The following is a 24990-nucleotide window of genomic DNA, read 5'->3' as shown; positions in this document are numbered from 1 at the left end:
TATCTACACTACAACAGATGAGCAAAGTAAGATTACAAGACTATGAGAGATTAATGATTTGCTCACAACTAGCCTTTATAGCTGTAAAGAAACCTAAACTTAAGTCCAGGTTCCCTAATTCCAAGTTCTATATACTTGTTGTACTGTATTTTAGCCCCAAACAAGACAGAGGCTTCTATTTTTGGCAATATAATAGACTAAATATCTAGAAATCCTCCTGCCAAATACATGAAGGTGATGGGCAGTTTAAGACTCCTTTTAAATAACTGCCTGAGAAAGCAAGAAACTTCCTTTTGAATAACTGCCAGGGACCAGACTCAAAGCAGGAATCTAAGGATTATAAGCAAGAACCAAGATTCTTACTGCCCTGGGCACCTGCAGACTGTTGCTGATAGACAGCCCTCTCTGTACATCTCCCTGTTGTGCTGAGGTAGGAAACTGAGATGTTTCCTTTTCTTCTACAGCCCTTTGCTCTTCGCATTCTAGGGGAGGAAGACCTGGAACCTACTCACCCAAGCCATCTGTTCCCACTCAAAGGGTGATAAAATCTTTCTTTCTCAGAACTAAGTTTTTACATTCCAGGATCAAGATATTATCTTTTTCCAAGAGAGAATTTGCTCATATTCCAGAGTAAAAGCAGACTGAGGGTAAAGCACATGCTTAGCAGGAAGGAGGCACCTGGGGTTCAATCTCTAGCACAACGGAGGCACTGCCCCCCCCCAACACACACAAACAAAACAACCTTCCCTTTGCCTCAACTTCCTGATTTATTTTGTTTTGTGTTTGCTTTTGCAGTGCATGGGAAACAAACCCAGGAACTTCACAAGTGTTCTACCATTGAGCTACCAGCCCTATCCCAACTTCCATCTCTCCAAGTATGTCCATGGTTTATTATGGTATGTGTATTCCCTTAGCGCACGCTATCATTCTCCCCCTCCAAAAGTCATTCTTCTTTGGAGAATCTCTGATTATTTGACTTCTTTTTTAGATTAACAAAGGGAATCAAAACATGAAAAATGAATAAAATTCTCTCAAAAATAACAAGTAGGGTTAAAAAAGAACAAAATAAAACTTTTAATTTTAAACCATATTTAAGTTTATTAAGCAATTTTCTTTTTTGGGGGCTAAGGATTGAACCCATGATCTTACAAATATCAGACAAGCACTCTACTACTGAGCTATACCCCCAGGCCCTGTTAAACATATTTTTTAAAGTATTATAAAATGTTTAACTTTCATTACATTCAAGGTTTATACTGCTCCCAAAATTTGCATATAACTAAACTTTCAAATCTGCTAACACCCAATGAAGTGATTTCAGTCTGAATTTTAAGGCATCAATTTCTTCTTGCAAATTTTTCCTGACATGTCCTAAGATAGAATAGAATTTTTGGAAATGAGAAAATATAGTACCTGATCCTAAAGAGAAGATTAGATATTAATCTACTGAAGAGAGAATTAGGAAACTAGAAAATAAATCTGAAGGGATTACCAAGAAAGAATCACAGAGAGACAAAAGAATAGATAACAAGAAAAAGACATGTGGCTGGGTGCAATGAAACATGTCTGAGATAAAACAAAAAGGGCTGGGGATATAGCTCAGTGGGAGAGTGCTTGCCTAACATGTGAGGCCCTGGGTTCAATTTCCAGTACCACAAAAAAAAAAAAAAAAAGAGAGAGAGAGAAAGAGATATGAAGGATAAAGTAAGAAGACAAGTGTACCTAATCAGAATTCCAGGAGATAACTAAGATAAAAATGGACACTAACACTCAAAAGAATTATTGCTGAGATCTTTTCTGTGATAGGAAAGACACGAATCCACAGCTTCATGGAGCATAACAAATTGCAAGGAGGACACTTTAAAAACCTGCACGGGTGCCAGGTGCAGTGATGCATGCCTGTAATCCCAGCAGCTTGGGAGTCTGAAACAGAAAGATCATGAGTTCAAAGCCAGCCTCGGCAATGGCAAGGTGCTAAGCAACTCAGTGAGACCCAGTCTCTAAATAAAATACAAAATAGGGCTGGGGATGTGGCTTAGTTGTCAAGTGCCTCTGAGTTCAATCCCCAGTACCCCTCAACGAAACAAAACCTGCACAATACCTTCATCAGAGGGAAACTACCTAATGCCAAAGATCTAAATGCTGCCAGGAAGAAAAGAGAAATTGCTCACAAAGGAACAGCAGGTAGACTAAAAGCTGGCTTCTCAAGAGCACCTATGGAAGCTGAAGAAAGGGAAATACCACCTTCAAAATGATGAGGATGAGGAAAAAAATAACAGTCTCAAAATCTATGCCTAGTAACACAGTCTTTCAATGAGGATGAGTTCTATCTCCAATAATAGCAGACTACATTATATAGACAAATCCTCCTATAAAAAAGGTGCTTGATAAAAATAACCCTAACATCATCTTTAAAATGTGAAAGCTGACAAGTTGGTAGAAAACTGACAGGGTTAATTCTGGGAGAATCCTGTTCCCAGAGAAGTAATGATAGGATCAGAGCACTAAGGTTGTTTTTTGTCCTAAGGATATTTGTCCATACTAGAAAACCTCAACAACAGCTTCACTGGGTAAGGGGAAAAAACAATCAAAGCCTGCACTTGGCCCAAGAAGAAGAATCATACAGAAGACCTCCAACCAATCCAAACACATATACATTAAGCTGACACTCCAAAGACTCAACCCTCCGGGCAAGAGAGAAATCAAACAATCTACCCCAACAGTCAACTCTACAATAATATAGAGAAGCATTTTATAAATGGACAAAGAAGAAAGGGGAAAGAAAAGCAATAAATAAATAAACCTCCCCTGAGAAGTTGTGGCCCAGTCTGGTGGGCCAGAGAACCTAAAGCTAAGGTGGTCCCTGGATGATATTGTCCCCACAGGCTCTGATAGAAGCAAATTCAAAATCTCTCTTTGGAATGCACATTCTTCTTAGGCCAGCGGGAAATTTCCACAAATAATTTTCCAATAGCAATAACTAGCACACAGTCAAAGATAAATAGGCATACAAGAAAATAAGAAATTGTAAAAGTGGGGTAGAGGTTGTGGCTCAGTGATAGAGCGTTTATCTAGCACATGAGAGGCCCTGGGTTCGATCCTCAGCACCACATAAAAGTAAATAAATAAAATAAAGGTATTGTGTCCAACTACAACTAAAAATAAATATTAAAAAAAATTGTAGGGCTGAGGCTGTAGCTCAGTGGCAGAGCACTTACCTAGCATGTGTGAGGCACTGGGTTCAAACCTTAGCACCACATACAAAAATAATTAAAGGCATGCTGCTCATCTATAACTATAAAAAAAAATGTAGGGGCTGGGATTATGGCTCAGTGGCAGAGCGTTCACCTAGTGCGTGCGAGGCCTGGGTTCGATCCTCAGCATCACATAAAAATAAATAAAATAAAGGTATTATGTCCAACTACAACTAAAAAATAAATATTAAAAAAAACCTGTAAAAGTGAATAAGTGGAAAATCCTACAGACTTCAGTCACTGAAAATATCAAAAATTAAATAATTATATTTACCATGTTTAAATAAATAAACAAAAAAAGAAATAACCAGTTTAAAATTATCTTTATGTGAGAAAATTATAAGACATAGCACTTTTGAACTAAATAAAACTCCTAGAAACAAATCCTACCCACAATATCCGAAATTAAAAACTTAGTGGATATGATTGACAGCAGATTAGACAAGAAGAAGACAGAATTAGTTAACTAAAAGCAAGATCACAAAGTTATCAAAAATGCATCATAGCCAGACATGGTGGTATATGACTATAATCCCAGTGACTCAGGAGGTTAGCACAAGGAGATTGATCACAAGTTCCAGGCCAGCCTCTGAAACTTAGTGAGACCTTGTTTCAAAATAAAAAGGATTGGGGATGTGGCTCAGTGGTACAGTACCTCTGGGTTCAATCCCTAGTATTGTGTGTGGTGGGGGGTCAGACAAAATGATAGAAAAAATGGAGTGAGAGCCGTAGAGGATTGGTGTGAGGTCTTATGTTAGAATTAAGAAGAATATGAATAAGAGAATGAAAAAAATTTTATTGAACAGAGAAAGGCTGAAAAATTTCCCCCAAATAATAAAAATTAATAATACACAGGTTCAGGAGGACCAACAAATTCCTAATATGACAAAAAAAAAAAAGTTTTTACAAATCACATCATTTATAGTGAGACTGCAGGAAAAAAAAAAAGCTAAAATAAACTTTTTAAAGCAACCACACACAAAAATTACTTTTTTTGTGTTGCTCACAAGAATGTATCTAACAAACTGGGCATGGTGGTGCGTGCCAGAAATATTAGCAGCTTGGGAGACTGAGGCAGCAGGATCATAAGAAACCCTGGCTTAAAATGAAAAATAAAAAGGGCTGAGGATAGAGCTCAGTGGTAAAGTGCCCTGGAGATTTAATCTCCACCTGGAGATTTAAAAAAAGCATCTCACAGCCCTTTTTCCATAAGGAGCATAACTTACTGAGCTCCTCAGCTGCTAGGCTCTGAAATCTACCACCATGTTTTCATGGAAGCCATGTGTTATTGCCAATCAACTGTGCCTCTGTATACAGCCCCATCTCCTTGATCTTGTAGCTTGCTTCTAAACCACAGACTATGATAAAGGTGAAGAGATTTGCTGATTTAAAATAAATCAAAAGGAGATTATCCTGGGAAGACCTGACCTAATCAGGAGAGCCTTGAAAAACTTTCTGCAATTGACCTTAAGGAAAGAAGTCGCTATATCTTGAGGGTCCTAGGAAGACCCCAATGAAAAAGCCACATGACAATCAAATATGAGCAGACTCTTGGAGCTGTGGACAGCCACCAGTTTACACCAATGGGATCTGAGTTCTAGAATTTCATGGAAATGAATTCTGCCCACAGCCATATAAGCTCAGAAGAGGATCCTAAAAAAAAAAAAGCACAGTCAATAACACCTTGATGAGACCCTGCAAAGGACCTACCCTTGCTAAACCTAGGCACCTGATCCACAGAAACTGTGAGATGATAAATGTGTTTTTTTTTTTTTTTGGTACTGGGCATTGAACTCAGGGCCACTCAACAACTGAGCCACATCCCCAGCCCTGTTTTGGATTTTATTTAGAGACAGGGTCTCACTGAGTTGCTTAGTACCTCTCTTTTGCTGAGGCTGGCTTTGAACTTGCGATTCTCCTGCCTCAGTCTCCCAAGCCGCTGGGATTACAGGCATGCACCACTGCACCCGGCTATGTATGTTATTTTAAGCTATTAATTTTGTGGTCATTTGTTATGCAGCACTAGGAAATCAAAGCACTATGCTCTTATGGACTGCTTCCAAGAAAGGACTGAGTGTAACATGAATATTAATACATATCCCTTCTTTTGGGGCCAACTTTGGTTCAAGGCCCCCAATAGCCTCGCTGAACATTCCTTATATACATGGCAGTTCTTGCCTTTTGCATGAGAAGAGCTGGAAGATAGTCTGCAGGATCCCTCCAGCCTTACCCTTCCTATTCCTTGACTCAGGGATTTCCCTAATAACATTTTTTGCATATTTAATCCCATCTTGGCATCTGCTTCTTAGAGGATCCAGGCTAACATACTTTCAAGAATGGTAAGGAGGGGCTGGGAATGTGGCTCAGGTGGTAGCGCGCTCGTCTGGCATGCGTGCAGCCCGGGTTCGATCCCCAGCACCACATACCAACAACGATGTTGTGTCCACCGAGAACTAAGAAATAAATATTAAAAAATTCAAAAAAAAATAAACTATAAAAAAGAATGGTAAGGAACCAGGCAGCACAGGCCTGTAATCCCAGTGACTCCAAAGGCTGAGGCACGAGGATCCCAAGTTCAAGGCCAGCCTCAGCAACTTCGTGAGGTCCTAAGCAACTAAGAGAAACCCTGTCTCAAAATTAAAAATAAAAAGGCTGGAGATGTAGCTCTGTGGCAGAGCATCCCTGGGTTCAATCCCCAATTAAAAAAAAAAAAAAAACCAATCTAATGATTATCTTATTAGTCAAAATGGTGGCTACTTCTAAGGGGTATGAATATGAATTCTTATTCATGTTTAAAAACTTTCCAAAAGTTTTGACCTTTTTAACTTTTATTATAGTCACTGGAAACTTACAGCAAACATCATTCTTCAAAACGAAATGTCAGGAACAACAAGAATGCCCCATTGCTGCCACCAGGGAAGCTTTTTCTTCTTGGTAGACTCAAGGGATTCAGGCATAAATCACCCAGAGGACACTTATGTGACTTTGACTTTTTTTTTTTCAAAGCAGTTTTACGGATTATAATAACATATATATATATATATATATATATATAGTATGTACATATATATATGTTTATATATTTATAGTTGTTGATATATATATAGTTGTTGTATATATATTTATAGTTGTTGATGGACTTTTATTTTACTTATTTATGTGTGACACTGAGAAAAGAACTCAGTGCCTCACACATGCTAGGCAAGCACTCAACCACTGAGCTACAACCCCAGTCCTTATTATAATTTAAAAACCACAAAATCTACTATTTTAACTAAACAATTTGGTGATTTTTCTTAAGTTTACAGAATTGTGCCACCATCGTCACCATCCTATTTTAGAAATGCTGCATCATTAACCCCCCAGCTCCCTGGGGCCTATTTGCAATTACTTCCCACTCTCTCCTCAAAGCAACCGCTGTTCTGCTTTCTGTCTTTATAGATGTGACTGTTCTGGACATTTCATGTGAATGAAATCATTTAATAATGTGGTCTTTGTGATTGACTTCTTTCACTCAGCATGTTTGAGGCTTATCCATGTGGTAGTACATATCAGCACTCCGTTTCTTTTATTGCTAGGTAGTTTTCCATTGTATGAATGGAGGTACCCCATTTTGTTTATCCATTCACGAGTTGACAGTGTTTTCGTTATTTCCAGCTTTTGGCTATTATGAATAATGCTGCTAGGAACATATGCATATAACTCTTTGGATGTACATATGCTTTCATTTCTTGTGGGTAGATACCTAGGAACAGAATTGCTAAGTCCTGTAATAAAATTCATGTTTAGGATTGGAGATGGGAGCTCAGTGATAGAGCTCTTGCCTAGCATGTGTGAGCCTTGTGTTCAATTCACCTGTACCACAAACAAAAAAAAACCAAACACCCTGATATTTAACTTTTTTGTGGTTTTTGGGTTTTGTCTTATTTAAAATTTTATTTTATTTTTTATATGTTTAACTTTTTTTAGGAAACTGTCAAACTGGCTGTATCATTTCACATTTTCACCAGTAATGTATGAGTTCAAGCCTATATGACTTTTAAAAGAATAACATACACTTTGTTGATTACTGGGGATTGAACCTGGGGAATCCCAGCTTTTTTTCATGTTTTATTTTGAGACAGAACTTCACTAGGGTACTAAGACTGGCCTCAAATTTGTGATTCTGGGCCCAGAATGGTGGAGCTTGTCTGTAGTCCTACTGGCTCAGGAGCCTGAGGCAGTAGGATCCTGAGTTCCAAGCCAGCCTCAGCAACTTAGAGAAGCGCTAACCAATTCAGTGATACCCGGTCTCTAAATAAAATACAAAATAGGCCTGGGGCACCGGGGTTGTAGCTTACTTGTAGAGTACTGGTCTCACATGTGGAAGGCATTGGGTTTGATCCTTAGCGCTACATAAAAATAAAATAGAGGTATAATGTCCATCTACAACTAAAAAGAAAATTTTAAAAGACAATAACAAATAAGGGCTAGGGGGCTGGGACTGTAGCTCAGTGATAGAGTGCCCACCTCGCACATGTGAAGCACTGGGTTCGATCCTCAGCACCACATAAAAATAAATACAGATAGTGTCCAACTATAACTAAAAAAATTAAAAAAAAAAAAGGGGGGGGGGCTAGGAATGTGGCTCAGTGGTTAAGTGCCACTGAGTTCAATCCCAGGTACCAAAAAAAAAAAAAATTGTGATCCTTGGGGCTGGGGGTATGGCATGTGTGAGGCCCTGGGTTCAATCCTCAGTACCACATAAAATAAAATACATAAATTAAATAAAGGTGTAATGTCCATCTACAACTTAAAAGAAAATTGTGATCTTCCTTTCAGGTGAGCACCACCCTGTCTGGCTGTAAGAGCATTTTTATAGTAAGAATTTTGTTTGTTTTCTAGTCCTGAGAACTGAACTTTGGGACTCAAACATGCTAGGCAAGCATTCTACCACTGACCTACATTCCTAGCCCTTATTTTGAGTGTGGGTCTATGTTGTCCAGGCTGGTATAGAACTTGCAATCCTCCTGCCTCAGCCTCCCAAAGTCACTGGGATTACAGATGTGGGCCACTGCACCTGGCTTTATTTGTATTTTTATTTTAAGACATAGTCTAAGTTGCCCAGGATGGCCTTGAACTTATGATCCTTGTACCTCAACCTCCCAAGTATCTGGGATTACAGATATTCACCACCATGCCTAGCTAAAGATGTTTATCCTTATTTTTTCTATGTTATAAGGGCTCACAATTTAATGTTAACTAAAGAGAAAGACAGGGTGAGAGAGAAAACACAAATAATTTCAACTCTGTAAAGAAAAAAAACTGCCCCAGGAAAAAAGGCTGGAAGGAAATAAACTAAAATATACATTATTGTTGCCTTAAGGGAATAAGTTTATAAGTTAACTTTTTTATTCATATTATTTAGTTCTGACTGGATTTGCATATATTAATATATTTATTTTCAAAATAAGTAGAAAACTAAAGATGGAGGAGGGAGGGAGTGGGAGGGAAAGGTTGGCCAGGAAAGGAAAGGAGCCCTTTGACTTGATCATCTCACCTCAAAAAGGAGACTAAATGCATCCTCCTCCTGACTTGTGAGGTGGACTGACAAGCCCTTAATGAAGACCCCCTGAGGATTTTCCACAATTGTCATTGGTGTGACTGAAGGTCCAACATAGGGCAGAGTAGACAGGAGATCAAACAGGCTCTCATTATAGATTTCCAAGTAGGAAACACGCACAGTGATGGCATGTGTGGGGCGCTCTTCGATCATCTTAAAAACCTAGATGGGAGATTGGACAGCAGTCACCAAGGGCAGAACTCCAAGAGCCAGGGTTGCTCTTACCTCAGGAGAGAAGATCAAGAAGTATAAGACAATTCTTGTCCTCAAGGAATTCATCATAATCTAACTGGCATGATGTTCATCATCAATAATTATTATGATTAGTCCAATGGGTGATATTAATTATCATCTTATAGTTGTTTGAAGCATGACTTCCTGATTGGCTAACCCTCATCTAGTCACAAGAAGTAGAGGCATGATGAGTGAAAAAGATTCTGAAGTGAAGATCTCTTACATATGGTATTCTCCATATCTACACACCTCTTTTGTATCTATTATTCAATTTCATCCTCACAAATCCCCTGTGGGATGCAGGCAAGAGCAATTCCCATTTATGGAAAGTTCCATGCATTAAAATTTTCTATAGTCACTCTGATAATAAGAATAGAGGCAAAGCCAGAATTCAGCTTCCTTAATTCCTAATATCCTTCCCAGCATGACTTTGGACTAGTCTTTTCCCCTTGTTAAGTTTCTTTTCTTTCTTTCTTTCTTTTTTTTTTTTCGGTTGGGGATTAAACCCAGGGCCTCGTACATGCTAGGCAAGCACTCCATTACTGAGCTACACCCTCAGTCACAGTACCTTAATTTTTTTTCCTTGTTAAATAGAGAATTGGGCTGATAATCCTCAAGTCGCACTTCTTCTAAGGTTAGACTTGAGATGTCCAAAATGATAGATAGTAACCACAGATGGCTGTTGTACACTTAAAATGTTGCTAATGCAAATGAATTTAATTTAAAATTTTATGTAAATTAAATTTTAAAACTTATTTCATTTATCAGTAAACTTTTAAGTATGTTTATAACATCTTTAATATGTAAATCTATTTTTTCTTCTTCTTTTTTTTTTTTTGATTAAACCCAGGGGTGCTTAACCACTGAGCCCTTTTTATTTCTTTTTATTTTTTATTTTGAGACAAGATCTCTAAGATAAAAAAAAAACTCACTAAATTCCTGGAGCTGGCCTTGTACTTACTTCCTGCCCCACTGAGATTATAGACAATGCCACCACACACAGCTAAATCTACTTTTTCAACTCGAAATTTTACAAAATGTGAATACAGGTATTTCTGACTAATACTTAGTGCCTAAATTGAAATGTACTCCCCAAGTATAAAATATACATCAAATTTCAAAGACTTATTAATAGAAAAATAATGTGAACTATTTCAATAACTTTTATACTAATTACATTTGGAAATTATATTTTGAATATACCAAGTTAAGTTATATTGCTAAAATTAAGCCAAGAATGGTGACAACTTGCAGTAATCCCAAGCAATTTGGGAGGGTGAGACAAGAAGATTGCAGGTTTAAGGCCAGCCTTTGGAATTTAACAAGATCTTGTCTCAAAATAAAAAACAAAAAGGGGTGGGGATGTAGCTCAGTAGTAAAGACCCTCTGGGTTCCATCCCCAGTACAATATAAAAAAATTATATTGTTAAAATTATTTTCACACTAGGCATAGTTGGCACACATGTTGGTACTCCCAGCTACTCAGGAGGCTGATGCAGGAGGATCACAATGTCAAGGCCAACCTGGGCAAGTTAGGGAGACCCCTCTCTGAAAATAAAATTAAAAAGGGCTGGGTGTCACATTCCATGACTAAAACTTAAGGTCACTCCAGGTGAACCTGGCTGGCACGAAGTAATCACACAGAGACAGAGAAATACTTTTCCTTTGGGTGTTACGACGGCTCCTCTTACCTTAGGGGTCCGTGAAAAGACAGAGAAAGGAGCATGTGCTGAACCCTTTTATTGGGGAGAAGCCATTCAATTGAGGCAAGGGGTCAGGTTTCAGGGGGTTGAGTCTAGTTTCATGATGTCAGCTGTCAGCAGACTGACTGTCATCTAGGAAGGCCATGACCATCTCATGAGCTGTGTGGGGATCAGAAGCAGAGCGAGGCCCACCTAAACAGAGGGGCAACGTCGGTTCAATCCACTTTGTGCACTCAGTGCTCATAGTTCACACACACACAGCCCATGGCTGGCTTGCCACATCTCCACGTTCTCATCGCTCAAGGCTAAGGGGTACTTGATTCCTATGTGGCAACTCCCAACTGCTGGGGATATAGTTCAGCAGTACAGTGCTTTCCTACATGTGTGAGGCCCTGGGTTCAAACCCCAATATCCCCCAAATAAGTAAAATTTCACCTATTTATTTTTTAAATGTAGCTACTAGAAAACTCAAAATTGCATATGTGACTTACATGATATTTCTATTAGGTGGCACTGGACTATACAACTGAAGACTGAGATGCTGAGATACCGAAGCTTTAGATGGTTTATATACTAGGATATCTATACTTCTCATAGGACAAGGCTGTCAAACCACAAGATGCTTTAGTGGGAAGGTTTTTTTGCTTCCTCCTCCAAACATAGTCTTCACAGAACCCAGGCTAGCAGGCCCCAAAGGAAGGCCTTTATGCCCTGTCTTCAGTCATACTTCACTAAGCCATAGTTGACACAGTTTTGAAAGCACAGGTTATGGTTCACTTCTTGTCTTTGCTCTCTAAAGGCAATGTTGGGTAAAGAAGCCAAAGTCGGCCAGTAAAGTAGCTCTGAAAGAGCCCACATTATACTAGTTAAAACAAGGAAGGACTTTCAAATCCTTAATTACAGAATCACAAACTATTGAAACATGCCTGCTCCCTCTTTTACAAATGAGGAAACAGTGTGGGTGTTTGAACCTCTAGTCTCCTGAGGCCTCTACCCCCTCCCCCCGCCATGTGAATTTATTCTGTCTATAGTACTGGTACCAGTACTGGCTGCAACTCCTCTGAGGGCCAGATCCCATTATTTCTATTAGCTGATCTGAAATTGACAGCATCTATGGCAGAGAGGGGACCTATGTGACATCCCACCCATGGGCCCATTCTCTACCTGCTGCAGAGCACGAGGGAGGATCCCCCGGTGCTTATAATTCTCAGTGGCCCCCGTCATGGTGTATGTCTTGCCAGCTCCCGTCTGCCCATAACACATAATGGTACCTGCAAACATTTCAGAACACATCTCAGTGACATCCAGGAAAATAATTCTAAGGACAGTTCTCCCATTCCCCAGCATATCTAGTGCCAAGCAGAACCCTGTATGAAGGTAGCCAGTGGGAATTGGCCAAAGACATTAGGAATTCTACCATGGAGGAGGATGGGCAAGCAAAGGAGTGGTAAAACTAATGACACATAAAACAGTCAAAACATGGGTATCTGCCCTGAATTTGTAGTCCACCCAGTGCTCTAATGTTGTCTGCACCAAGAGATGTTCTGGGCCTAGAGAGGGAGAGAGGGAGCTTCTAGTCCTAGAGCTTCTGAGAACAGGGAGTTTCAGGGAAGTGAAGAGTGGGAATTTTTACCTAAAAGATGAGGAAGGGAACAGGAGCATTAGACTCTCCTCCTTCTCTTGTAAGGTCATGAACTGCTTGGGTCTGGGTCTGGCAAGACTCATCAACTTATCCAAAAAAACAAAAAAGGCTTTTAAAATCTCCAGGAAGAGATAGAGTAGAAAGGGCATTTCCTGTCAACATTTGCAGATTCGCACAGGACAAAGAGAGCTCCTAGTTAGTCCAAAGTCACTTCCAAAAATGGACCATCATTACTGGTCCCTGATCTGGTTCCACTGAATACCCTGAAAGACTTTTCATTTGTACTTTTCACATCCTTTAGGTCTAGCATCACCACCAGGCTCTGAGACATGAACTACGTAGTCACCCTGGGCTCCCATCTGCTCTTGCTTTTGGCTTGATCCCATCCCAAAGACTGCTTCTGGGTGTTTACACAGCAGACCTGACAGAGCAAGCACTCTACCACTGAGCTACACCACTGATCCCATGTTTTAAGATTAATAAACTTAGATTGAATAAGTTTTAAAAACATTCTTAATAAAGCTGTTTTTACTTTGTTGAGAAAAATCAATCACTGATGAAGCTTTTAGGGATAATATGAATAATTCTATACTGGAATATGAACAATAAAGGGATTACAATAAGTTAGAATAAATGGAAATAGTTTCCAGCAGGTAGCTAAGAGAAAAATGTTTAGACTTCATCAAATTGATCATAAAGACATATTGTCAAACTAACATTTTAACAGGATAATAGTTGAACCTCTACAACCTATAAAAAGCCAGGGTCTTCTAATCATCCTATCCTAGGGTAGTCGGTCAGGCATGCTCACAATGTCATCAAGCAAATAGGAAGTTTTCCACTATTAAGAACAAGGAGACAGGGGCTGGGGATGTGGCTCAAGCAGTAGCGCGCTCGCCTGGCATGTGTGTGGCCTGGGTTCGATCCTCAGCACCACATACAAACAAAGATGATGTGTCTGCTGAAAACTAAAAAATAAATATTAAAAAATTCTCTCTCTCTCTCTCTCTCTCTAAAAAAAAAAAAAGTTAAAATAAAGAACATGGAAACAGAAAAATTAGCCTACAAATGTGAGTTTATGTTTTATTTAATTCACCATAAAATACTTGTATGTCTTCCTTCAGAAAGTGATCCTCAGGTTCTTAGGTAAAACAACAATTAATTAATTTAATTACCATTATAGCCATCAAGGGCTTGAGAAACCACATCCTTTGCGACTGTCTCATACACCAAGTCCTGAGAGGCATCATGGAGAACCCCATCCAGCTTGAATGACCAGTCCGTTTGCTGGTTATTGACAACTCCTTTCCGGATATCTTTTTTTAAGTGAATATCAATGCTCTAGGAAAACAGAGAGAAAGGAAGGGGGTGAGGGGGAGATGGAGAAAGGGGAATGGGAGAGAAAGAAGGAAGGAAATTATATGTCAGTTACAAAAAAGCCACTGATCGGGCTGGGGATGTGGCTCGGGCGGTAGCGTGCTCGCCTGGCATGCGTGCGGCCCAGGTTCAATCCTCAGCACCACATACCAACAAAGATGTTGTGTCTGCCGAAAAACTAAAAAATAAATATTAAAAAAAAATTCTCTCTCTCTCTCTCTCTCTCTCTTTAAAAAAAAAAAAAAGAAATAACTTAAAAAAAAAAAAAGCCACTGATTCCAAAGGCCTGACCTGGAGAAAAACGAGGAAGCAATATCATTTTGAGATGAGCAGGGATTCCCATATAGATGAGATCTGGATGAACAATTTGGTATAGAAGAAGGAAGCGCCTGCAGGGAGGCCATATCACCCTGTGGAGGAAGATCAGAAGACATGCACTTCCTAGTTTCTGTGTCTCTCATCCTAGTTTACAGGGTGTGGCTGTTTGGCTCCCCCATCTATGAAATGGAGTCAAACCAATTTATCATGTTCTTAGTAAACAAGACTTAGACATATCCTACAAGTATAGGAGGCCTTGAATTAGGTCAGAGGGAATAGTGAGCTTGGTGACAGAAGCCTGGGCTTGAGCCCTGTCGATGGTTAAAAGTGGTAAGGTCTCCCTCAGCTCTGCATTGTGGTAAGCACCTATTTCTACATATATACCAAAGCCCAACGTGAGTTATGATGAGGTAGCCACAGAAAAGGCTCTGGGCCTCCCAGACACTGTCAGTCACTCACTGGTATTAGAGTAAACTGAAGGTGCCCAGCCTACTTGAAATCAAGATTTTTAGATGTATGTATCTTCATTGCAGCCACAGTGGCAGCAGCTGGCTTAGGAACATACTGGGTAAGGTCAATGCCTCTTAAGATTCCAAGCTTCTTAATGGGAATTCTGATGTAAACATTATCTTGCTGAAATTATATACTGGCTGTTCTAATCCAAAAGCTAAGACCTGGCCACGCAGAGAAAAACCAAGACCAAGAAGACAGGTTTGGTTCATACATATATAAAATGCTCTGTGCTTCTATGTTCACTGAAAACATGTACTGTAGGGCACATTAAAAAAATATTTATTTTTTAGTTATAGTTGGACACAATATCTTTATTTCACTTAACCTCAGCCCCTATAGGGCACATTTTAAAATGCCACATTTAAGCTCTTTTTTGAGTGCTAGAACCTTAAAGTCTTGAGCAGACTGCCCTTGAATTCTTCTTTTAAAAAATGTCTCAATGCTGGCCAGATGGACCTGTACATGTTTTCACATCTAACACTCTCATACTGTTCTAGGCCTGTCAAAGGCTTCAGAAAGATTCTTAGGACAGTGGTGAAGGTACAGGGTGAATAAATCTTCAGAACTCATGATAAGAGTCTCCCCTACTGCTTGGATAAATTTAACAATAATCAACTCAAAACAACACTCTTTTTTTTTTTTCTTTAGTACCAGCGATCGAACCCAGGGGTGCTTAACCACTGAGCCAAATTCTCCAGCCCTTAGATGATTTTTTTTTTTAATTTGTATTTTGAGACAGGGTCTTGCTAAGTTGCTAAGGCTAGCCTCAAACTTGTGACCTTCCTGCCTCAGCCTGCCTAGTCGCTGCAATTACAGATATGTGCCCCCATGCCTACTTCAACTCAATGCATTCTTACTATACCCCTGAGAAATTATATAATGGAAGAATGCAGGGTAAACTTCTTAACAGTAAAATTGTTAATAAAGGACAATTAAAGATGGGAACCTCATGAACTTTCTCATATTTCAATGTTGAGGGCGTGGTTTGGATTTGAGGGATCAATTCTGTCCTGGTCCCTAAATAGTTGTTGGAAATAGGATCCCACTGTAGTGAGGTAGAACAGAGATAGAAGGACCCAGGAAGGCAAAGGCAAACACATTCTACTTACTTTATTGTCATCTCCATATCTGATCATTTCATGAGCAAAGTCATCAGTGGGTTTGACACGGACAAATGCATGAACCTTTTTTCTGGTACCCATCCTAGCTAAAGAGAAGAGGACAATGAAATTTTCAGTAGTCATCATCAAATAACAACTAGAGGAGTCATTCATTTAAGAAGATCCAAAGAGAGTGACCTGTAGCCCATTTTTCCCTATCCCCCTGAGAGCCAATCTTCCTTTTCACCTCTGCCTTTCAATGCTCTCTGGATAGTGCACCGCTCAACAGGTATGTGTACTTCCTGCTTTGAAGGCTGCTTCATCATTTTCTACCACTGACCCAAAAGAGACTGAAATACAAAGAAGAAAGAATATTCCCTTTAGTTGGCCTATTCTAAGCTGTTGTTTCTAGAAATATTCTGCGTAAGATGAGTCTCCTTATGCTTTGCCTCATCTATTATATGCTTGTTATGAAATTCACTAAAAGTAGTTTTTCTTTTTGTAGTACTGGGAACTGAACCAGGAGTACTGGTTCAGTAATATGCCAATTATTTCTATTTTTTATTTTGAGAAGAACTTATTAAGTTGCCCGGGCTGCCACTGAACTTGCCATCCACCAGCCTCAGCCTCCAGAGTCACTGGAATTACAGATATGCACGACCACACCCTAGTTTTGTTTTTTTCATTAACATACCTTTTGGGCTGGGGATGTGGCTCAGTGGTAGAGTGCTTGCCTAGCATGTGTGAGGCTATATGATCCCCAGTATCATATAAAAATAAATAAATAAAGGTATTATGTCCATCTACAACTAAATATTTTTTTAAAAAATATACCTTGGGCTGGGGTTGTGGCCTAATGGTAAAGCACCACATATGAATAAATGAATAAAATAAAGGTCTATCAACAATTTAAAAAAAACATTTAAAAAATATACCTTGCTTAGGATGCAGCATCCCCTCTACATCTATCAGACTAGCTGGTTCAAATTAAGGATACTTCTATGACTAAATGCCCTAGAAGTATACTTAAGCTATTCCATAATCAAACAGTCCATTGAGAGAAAAAACATAGTCCCCTACCTCCTTTTCCTCTCCTAAAACCTAACTACATTCTCATCAATTTCCTTCAGGTAGCCACACATATCTATCTTCCTTCATTTATATTATGACAATTATTATACATAGAATACAATATTAAACATTTGATGTGGCTGTATGGAATAAGATGGAAGCTTACAGATGAAAGTGATAGTCATTTAGATAAATGTTCCATAATAGAAAAGACCTTCTTAAAGAGGTAAGGGCCACAAACACCATAAATAGTTAAGCAAACTCAAGGTGCCCAATTAAAATATATTCTTGTAAAACCTTTTAAATAACGAATTGCAAAATCCTTTAAATGATAACTAAGAAATCTCATATCTTTTTAGAGACTAGTATTATGAGTCAAATCACACTTGGCCCTCTCCTGGGAGTGCCTGCAAAAAAATATTTAATACTAATTAGACAGTAAGTTTTGGTTCTAACACTGACATTCAGTGGAGAAACAGAGGGTGATTAAATAGAGGTGATAATTATGCTGTTTTTCCTTTTTGTGTACTATAATTGAACCTAGGGCCTCATATATGCTAGACAAGTGCTATATCACTGAGCTACATTCCCTGTATTTTATTTCCCTTTATCTTATTTTACTTTATTTAGACAGAGTCTTCCTAGGTTGCCCAGGCTGGCCTTGATCCTCAGCCTCCTGAGTAGCTGGAGTTACAAGCATGCATGATCAGACCCAACCAATTGCACTGATTTTTATTGCTTTAAGGATTTTAAAAATCTGACCAGCTTTTCAGGTGTCTCATTATATATAATGATGATAATATCTTTTTTTGTTTGTTTGTTTTTGGTACCAGGAATTGAACCCAGAAATACTTAATTAACTACTGAGCCTCATCCTCAGTCTTATATTTTGTTAAGTTTCTTAGGATCTTGTTAAATTGCTGAGGCAGTCTTGAACTTGCAATCCTCCTGTCTCAGCCTCCCCATCACAGGGATTACAGGCGTTCACCACCATGCCTGGTGATAAAGTCTTACACACTGAGAGAAAATGCCAAAAGCTCTAAGAAACTAAGTAAAATTCTATCTGTGAGAATCATCAGTTTTGTTAAATCTAGGTAATATAAAAAATATGATAAAAATCTATGAGCTGGGTGTGATGGTGCATCCGGGTAATCCCAGCAGGATGCAGGAGCATCACAAGTTTGAGACTGGCCTCAGCAATTTAGCAAGACCCTCAGCACCTTGTAAAACTGTAGTGGCATCCCCTTCTTCATAGAAAATCTTAAATTAAGCCTCTCCAAAAATCATTACCATAATTGACTTTAGGACTATCAGCAAAAGAATCTACAAAAGAGTTCAATGTAGTTAAGCTTTCTATTTCCTGTTGCTCTCTCTTACTTGGCCAGAGGCCAGAAAGAGATCAGCAGTCCAAGTGCTGAACACCCCTTTACTAGTTTTTCACAATTAGGGACTATCTAGTATTTTGTAAGATATATAATAGATTGTAAAAGTTTTCAAGGGGGAAGTGTTTGCAAATGCAAAGTGTGATAAGAAAGATTCTTTAACAAGGCCTCTGGTCTGGGGCTGCAGCTTCAGAGATGTTTACATTTCAAAGAGAAGAGAAGATGTTACTAATTGGGCTCCATGGTAACAGCTGGCAGGGGGAGGTAAGAAAGGGGAGAAGAAGCTCTACCCTTCTCAGGTGCTGACCTTGAAGGGTTAACTTGCCCAGAACAGAGAAAGAAAAGCTGCTTATGTGTGAACTTCTGCAGATTGTGAACTTCCCAACTCCTCCCCCTACACACTGGGTTTAAAGTTCTGAAACTGCTTGAACTCGGGGTTCAGGGGGATTGATTGGTTACAGTGAAAGCTTTTCCCTCTGAACCTGGCTGGAGCCAAATAAATCTGCTTCCTGCTAATTCTTTGGTGTTTGACCTCGTCTGTTCCTACAAGACCATGTCTGAAAATAAAAAACAAAAAGGACTGGAGGTGTAGCTCAGTGGTATAGCGCTCCTGGATCCAATCCTAATAATAATAATGTCTATGAGAATACACTGAATGAATAACATCATTGTTCAAAACTATTGGGAAAAAATACAAAATACAGTTTTAAATTCTTCTAAAATGGAAGATTTCTAGTTTTTTACATATAAATATATCTTATTTCCTTTTTCCCCCCCCTTGGTAATGGGGATTGAGCCCAGGAGTGGTCTACCATTGAGCTACTTCCTCCTCTTTTACTTTTTATTTTGAGATAGAGTCTCACTAAGTTACTCAGGCTAGCCTTGAATTTGCAATCTTCCTGCCTCAACCTCTGGAGTCTCTGGGATTACAGGTGTGCACCATTGTGCCCAGCTACATATAAATTTCATATAAATTTTCCTAAAATCAATCTAACCTTTTTTATCTGCCCCCCCACTCAGAACTTGATAATATCACTATGTAGTTTATAGTCATGTAGTCCTAAGATAGGGCTCTCAAATTTCAATAATTTCACTTTTACAGAACCATGAATATAAAGAAAAATGTTAAAAGTCCATTTGGGGGCTGGGGATGTGGCTCAAGCAGTAACGCACTCGCCTAGCATCGCAGGGTGCTGGGTTCCTCAGCACCACATAAAAATAAAGATGTTGTGTCCTACGAAAACTGAAAAATAAATATTAAAAAATTCTCTCTCTCTCTTAAAAAAAAAGTCCATTTGGAATTAATATTCTAATTTGAATGGACAAGAGGCCCAAAGGGCAGGATGTTTGTTGCATCACACACTTGTCTTTTGATCTCTCCATCAGGATTGGACCAATTCAATAAGGAATGTGACTTTTGCCCCTAAAATCCTGTACTTTCAAGGGGGAGGATAGAGTTGAAGCTAAAGAAAACTCCTGGAAAGATTTTTAAATAGGACAATCATAGGCTGGGGGTGTAGCTCAGTAGAACACTTGTCTAACATGTACAAGACCATGAGTTTGATCCTGAACCCTGCAGCGGGGGGGGGGGGGGGGGGGGGGGGTTTGCTAAATTTATAAGAAGTTAGAGAAACATGAAGCATAGGAACCTGACTCAATTTCAACCTTCAATTTGGAAAATGGAAAAAAATAGATATATATATGGAGAAATAGCTTGTTTGTACCTGCAAAGTACTTTAACAAAATGATATGATATTCAGTATTTTTTAAAAATTTTCTTTTAGTTGTAAATGGACACAATACCTTTATTTTGTTTATTTTTATTTGGTACTGAGGATTGAACCCAGTGCCTCACATGTGAGAAGCAAACGCTCTACCACTTCGCCACAACCCCAGCCCCTGATATCCAATATTTTAAAAAAAACAAAACTAATATTTAAGGCCTTTCAGTTTTTTTAAGAAAAAAGCTCTCAGGCACAACAGGGATTTCTTTGTGTGTATATTTTTAAGTTCTATTTAGTTTTTTTAAAATATCTTTATTTATTTGTTTTTTATGTGATGCTGAGGATCGAAACCCAGTGCTTCACATGCAAGGCATGCACTCTACCACTGAGCTACAGCCCCAGCCCAGGGATTTCTTTTTTTCAATTACAATTAATTGTTTTTTTTAAAGCACATTAAAAAATAGTAATATTTTACATAGGAGTTACCTAACAAAAAAATTTCTATTAAAATATTAATGTCCTTCCACATTTCTAGACACAACTTATGATGATCAGTTTTCTCTTAAAATTATATGAACTATCATCAAATGGCATTAAGTGTTCCTGCAGAAGCAAGTTAAATAGAGATAGGTGCTCCTCTTTCAGCTCACATTTTTGATGATGGGGGCAAAATAAAACCCTGACCTATTATGAGTCTTTCAGCTGTCAAATCAAGTAGCAAACATAGTACATACATATTTGCCTACTATAAAGTATGTATATACTTCCTACATTCCTCAATTCACTATTTCATGATCATCTTTTCCTAGCCACTATGGGGTCATTCAGACTTTTTGATTTTTAGAAAATTAATCTGAAAGATATTGAGGTGAGCAAAGAAAATGGCTTGTCCAAATTGTCATATTTGTCTTTAAAATTTAGCTCTAGAAATAAAAAAGCCACCAATAACTCTAACCCAAAGTCCTACCAGAAAACTGAAGAGAGTATCTCATTTTCTATTTCACTTCAATCTATGCTATGGGAAATTCGGAGTAAAGCAAAGTGTGTTTTGACTAAAATATTGTATTTCTAAAGCCCTGGGAACAACTCCCCCACACTAGACCCAAGGGCCCATCCTCCTTCCCAGGGAAGTTCAGGTACCATTCAGGATGCTCTTTAAAAGGGACAGAAAAGAAGCAGGGGAGCTCAGGGACCTGCTGCCCAGGCCTCCCTCCCTGAAGCCCCTGCCACCAACAGCAAGGGGTAGCATAAGCCAGCACAAAGTAAACCCAGAACCTGCCTCTTTTCTGCCATGAAATTGCTAACATGCACATGCACATGCAACCAGCCTGTCCATGTTCCCAAGGTCTCCTGATGCTCATGTTATGGCTCCAAGCATGTCATGAGCCATACCCGCCTGCAATAAGCCTTCCCTATGATCTACACCTCTACTGTGTGCTTGCTATTCAGCAGCCCCTCAATACCCAAACATTGGGGGCCCCATGCCATTTGCACTTACTAAAATACTGCTTGTTACTGTTCTTACGCCGCTTCATTTGTGTGGATTTCAGCTCCCAAATTACAAGCTGCTTGAGAGCAAGGAATGTGCCTTTTATCTCTTTAGAATCCCCCTACAATATCCAGAACAGTGCTCAGAGCATAGCAGGTGCTCAAGAAATGGTGGTTGGTGGTGATAGTCATGGCTGGAAGTCAGAGGATAGGTGAATCTCCATGTGTGGGTCCATCTTCAGTCACTACTAAGAGAGTCTCAAGGCGCAGATGATGTGACTCCCCTTCCAAACCACATCCAGTACTCTGACCCTTCAGTTGTTCTTCAGGATACTTGTTTTCTAGGTTTATTTTAGAGGCCCTCAACATACTCCATTTTAGTAGTGTCCTTATCCCTCAGAGCTTTGTGAGGAATACCCCTCTCTTTGGAACACCATCCTTAACACCTGTGAAATAAAGTGAATCTGAGTGGCCAACAGCAGACCTCCAAATTGAGAGATTCACTGTTTCCTCATTTGTTTTAGGGGTGGCAATGAAAGGAATTGCCACCCACAGCTCCCGAAGGCTTGACAGGAGATGAGGGAGTATCTGGTGTGATGGCTGGTACCCAGGCAGTCCCTATTTTCTGGCGCTCTTGCACAAACCAGGGGCAGAGGCTACAACAGCATCTGAACCCCAAACATAGGGTCCAACCTGGCCTTGGGCTGGAGACAAGACCAGCATGTAGGCAAAAGTAGCCTTTCTCTTTTTTTCTCACCTAACTTGCAGGAGCCCCATGAGGAGTGTGGGTGGCAGTGGGCCTTGGGCCCATTCCTCTCTTTCTCTGGAGCTCAAAGCGCAGGACTCAGACTGATGATCCCCAAGGTCACTCCAGTTTGAAAACTAAGGAGTGCAGAAGAGTCCAGAAGACCCCTGGCACCCCTGCCTCACGCCCTCTATGTCTGGAGCACGACGTGGGATCCTCACGGAACCAGGGAATATTAGCCCCGAAGGTCTTAAATCGCTGCCAGAATATAAAAGACCTCCTGAAGCCGCGTGCCTTCCTCTGCCAGAGTTTCACAAACTAGCAAGCCAAGCCGGGAACTCCGGGATAGAGTGGTGCTGGGAATTCAGCCACTGCCAGCGGCCAGGATGCACAACCCCATCGGGCCTCCCTTCTCCCTAATCCCACTGTCGCGCGGCCCCTGCTCACCGCTCCCGAGGCAGCGGCACTCGCCCAGTGCGACCGCTGCCGACTGCAGAGACCCAAGCTCTGCACGCGATCTGGACACGCCAAGAGCTGCTGCCGGGCTGTGTATAAAGTCGCCATAGCAACGGGTCGCGTCGGGGATTCCGGAAGTATCGTGGGGTGGTGGCGGAAATGAAGTGCACAGCACTAGGTCGAGGATACAGGTAAGGTCAGGACAGAATCGAAAAACAGGAGATGTGGCCAATGATTCTAGGAAGACTGCAACAGCTGCATGCGCAAAGCCGGGTTCGAGGTAGCGGGGAAACGAAGGCTGTGTATGAACCAGGAAGCGGGGCTGCAGGTCTTCCGGCGCAGAAGAATTTGCGATTACGGCGGCCGCGCAGGCCCGTCCCATTCCGGCTCAGCGTTCCTAGCTGCGGTCGGTGTGCGCCCCGCCCTGGTTAGTGTGGAGCCGGCCGGCCAGGCCTGCGCAGTTGCTGCGGTGGGGGAAGATGGTGGAGGACGGTGCGGAGGAGCTTGAGGACTTGGTGCACTTCTCCGTGTCGGAGTTGCCTAGTCGCGGCTACGGCGTCATGGAGGAGATCCGGCGACAGGGCAAGCTGTGCGACGTGACGCTCAAGGTGCTGCGGGATGGGCGGCGGCTGGCTGAGAGGAAAGGGGTCGAGCGGGAAGAAAAGAGGGGCGGGTGACAGGGGAAGGGAGGTCGAGCAGGCAGAGCGGTGGAGAGAAGAGAGTGGAGGGAGACCCGTGGTAGGGAGAGAGGTGCCGAGTGGGAGAGGGGTATTAAGGCCAAGTTGGGCGCGGAAGAGGGACAGCTTTCAGCCGTTGGAAGGAAAGGTTGAGAGGTGCGCCGCCGAGGCCCTCAGAGTGGGAGACACCGAAGTGCCCGCCTCCTTTTTCTGTCACACAGACCAGAGAAAATGTACTTACAGCTTCTCTTGGGAGTAAGGGGCGGTGTCCGGCTCCACATTTGGGTGGATACCACTGAAGCATCTTCTTGTGCACATAGAGATTTCTTTGTGCCGCTCGAAGTTGACTGTGCTTTCGTATAGAGGTGAAGGCTTCTCCTTAGGTGTCATTGCTTGTCCTTGATTGTTAGAATCTTTGAGGTGGGCAGATGTCCTCTCACCCTGGAAGACCCCCCCCCACCACCATCACCAAAAGGTCTATTTTAACCACCCTTCCTACCAGCAGTCACAAAAACCAGCCCCCCCCCCCCCATTGCTTGAGTCTTTTCCTGCGGAGAGACATGCTGTGCTGCTTCTTGAACAAGCTGCTGAGCCATGTGGAACCCTCCAGGTGGAGAGATGGTGCTGTCATTAGTGTTCCCTATTGGACTTTAGCTGGAAGGCTCTCAGCATCTGAGTGAACTTCCTGTTTAAAAACAAAAAAAACAAAAAACAACAACTATGCAGAGATCTTTTTGCTTTTATTTTCTACATGGTTAAGGAAACCTTGCTACCCTGCTGGAGAGGGTAAAGTAGGATAGTTTGGCTTTGGTGACAAGGGGATTTGGATTAAAATCCCAGTTGTAACCTTGGACAAGTTATTCATTCTCTCTAAGCCTCAGTCTTCCAAATGTAAAAATAGGTAAGGTTCCTAATTCTCCATGTTAGTGGGAGGATTAAATGAGAAATTTTGGGGTATTCTTTGCCTTATTCCTGTCCAAGTTCTTCAGTGGTGCTATCAGGTAGGGCCTGTAGAATATGGACCTGCCTTTTCACTGTGTGAAAGGGGACTTGGGTCTCTCCTTTTCATCCCTTTAAACCCCTCCTGAAGGAAATGATTTTCCAGGAGAGGAATACAGTGGTCTGAGAAAGGGGCAGGATCTTCTCAGGTGAGAAAGAGGAGCCAAGAGGATTGAGAAAACTGAGCTGGACTAATGGAAGCAGAGGAAGTAAAAATAAATGAGAGATTTTTGTCCACAGAAATAAATGTGAGAGATGTGGAGATTTCAAACAGAAGAATGATCTAGTTGTGGAAGTAACATTTGATGTGAATAGAGACTGGTGAAAAGCAATAATAAGGAGGGATTTTTGGATTTAGATTTAAGGTGTAATGGTGAATTAAGGGACGCTTTTGAAACACAGAAAAGCAAAAAGGGCATGACAGAGTGGAATAGTCACAGATCTTTCTACATAAAATAGTGACTTTCATTTCTACATTTAATAAAAATATCAAATATAGTAGATTTATAGCAAAAAATGCCTGTATGACTTTTTTTTCAATTAAAATGCTTTCTGTTCATTCAAAGGGACAAGTAAATCATTCAGATGTAGTACCATCTGAGTGTCAGTCTGAATTACTGTTTCAAGGGCATAAGGACCAGTGTATAGGCCTAGGCTAGAGCTGGTCAGAACTGTAAAGACCAATCTCTTCTATAAGGCCTGAGA

The 24990-nt window shown here is 40.6% G+C and overlaps 2 protein-coding genes and 1 long non-coding RNA gene across 17 annotated transcripts in view; 2 read left to right on the top strand and 1 right to left on the bottom strand.

Moving 5' to 3' along the window:
- The window catches only part of LOC120891479 (uncharacterized), a 74204-nt gene extending 68300 nt beyond the window's left edge, over positions 1-5904 (top strand). For all 3 annotated transcript variants that reach the window (XR_013429146.1, XR_013429139.1, XR_013429119.1), the window contains one exon: positions 796-5904. This is a non-coding gene — a long non-coding RNA (uncharacterized LOC120891479). The remainder of the gene's footprint in view (positions 1-795) is intronic.
- Kif9 (kinesin family member 9) overlaps positions 1-22991 on the bottom strand; it is an 84196-nt gene extending 61205 nt beyond the window's left edge. For 4 of the 11 annotated variants that reach the window (XM_078029249.1, XM_013361802.4, XM_021731444.3 and 1 more), the window contains exons 1-5: positions 22601-22991; positions 15753-15850; positions 13611-13776; positions 11958-12064; positions 8794-9018 (exon numbers count right to left, since the gene is read on the bottom strand). In XM_078029249.1, the coding sequence (XP_077885375.1) occupies positions 8794-9018; positions 11958-12064; positions 13611-13776; positions 15753-15850; positions 22601-22991 (987 nt within the window). Of the gene's footprint in view, positions 1-8793; positions 9019-11957; positions 12065-13610; positions 13777-15752; positions 15851-15990; positions 16094-21418 lie in introns of all 11 variants that reach the window. The other 7 variants (XM_078029274.1, XM_078029269.1, XM_040290173.2 and 4 more) reach the window with 5 other exon arrangements.
- Positions 22992-23078: 87 nt separating this feature from the next.
- Positions 23079-24990, top strand: part of Klhl18 (kelch like family member 18) — a 52563-nt gene continuing 50651 nt past the window's right edge. For 2 of the 3 annotated variants that reach the window (XM_005332931.5, XM_005332930.5), the window contains exon 1: positions 23082-23217. In XM_005332931.5, coding sequence (XP_005332988.1) covers positions 23089-23217 — 129 coding nt within the window. In that variant the 5' untranslated portion in view covers positions 23082-23088. Of the gene's footprint in view, positions 23218-24990 lie in introns of all 3 variants that reach the window. The other variant, XM_078029307.1, reaches the window with a different exon arrangement.

The sequence above is a fragment of the Ictidomys tridecemlineatus genome, chromosome 2 (genome assembly GCF_052094955.1).
Source record: "Ictidomys tridecemlineatus isolate mIctTri1 chromosome 2, mIctTri1.hap1, whole genome shotgun sequence".
NCBI lineage: Eukaryota > Metazoa > Chordata > Mammalia > Rodentia > Sciuridae > Ictidomys > Ictidomys tridecemlineatus.
This window is presented reverse-complemented; position numbering and strand designations above follow the sequence as displayed.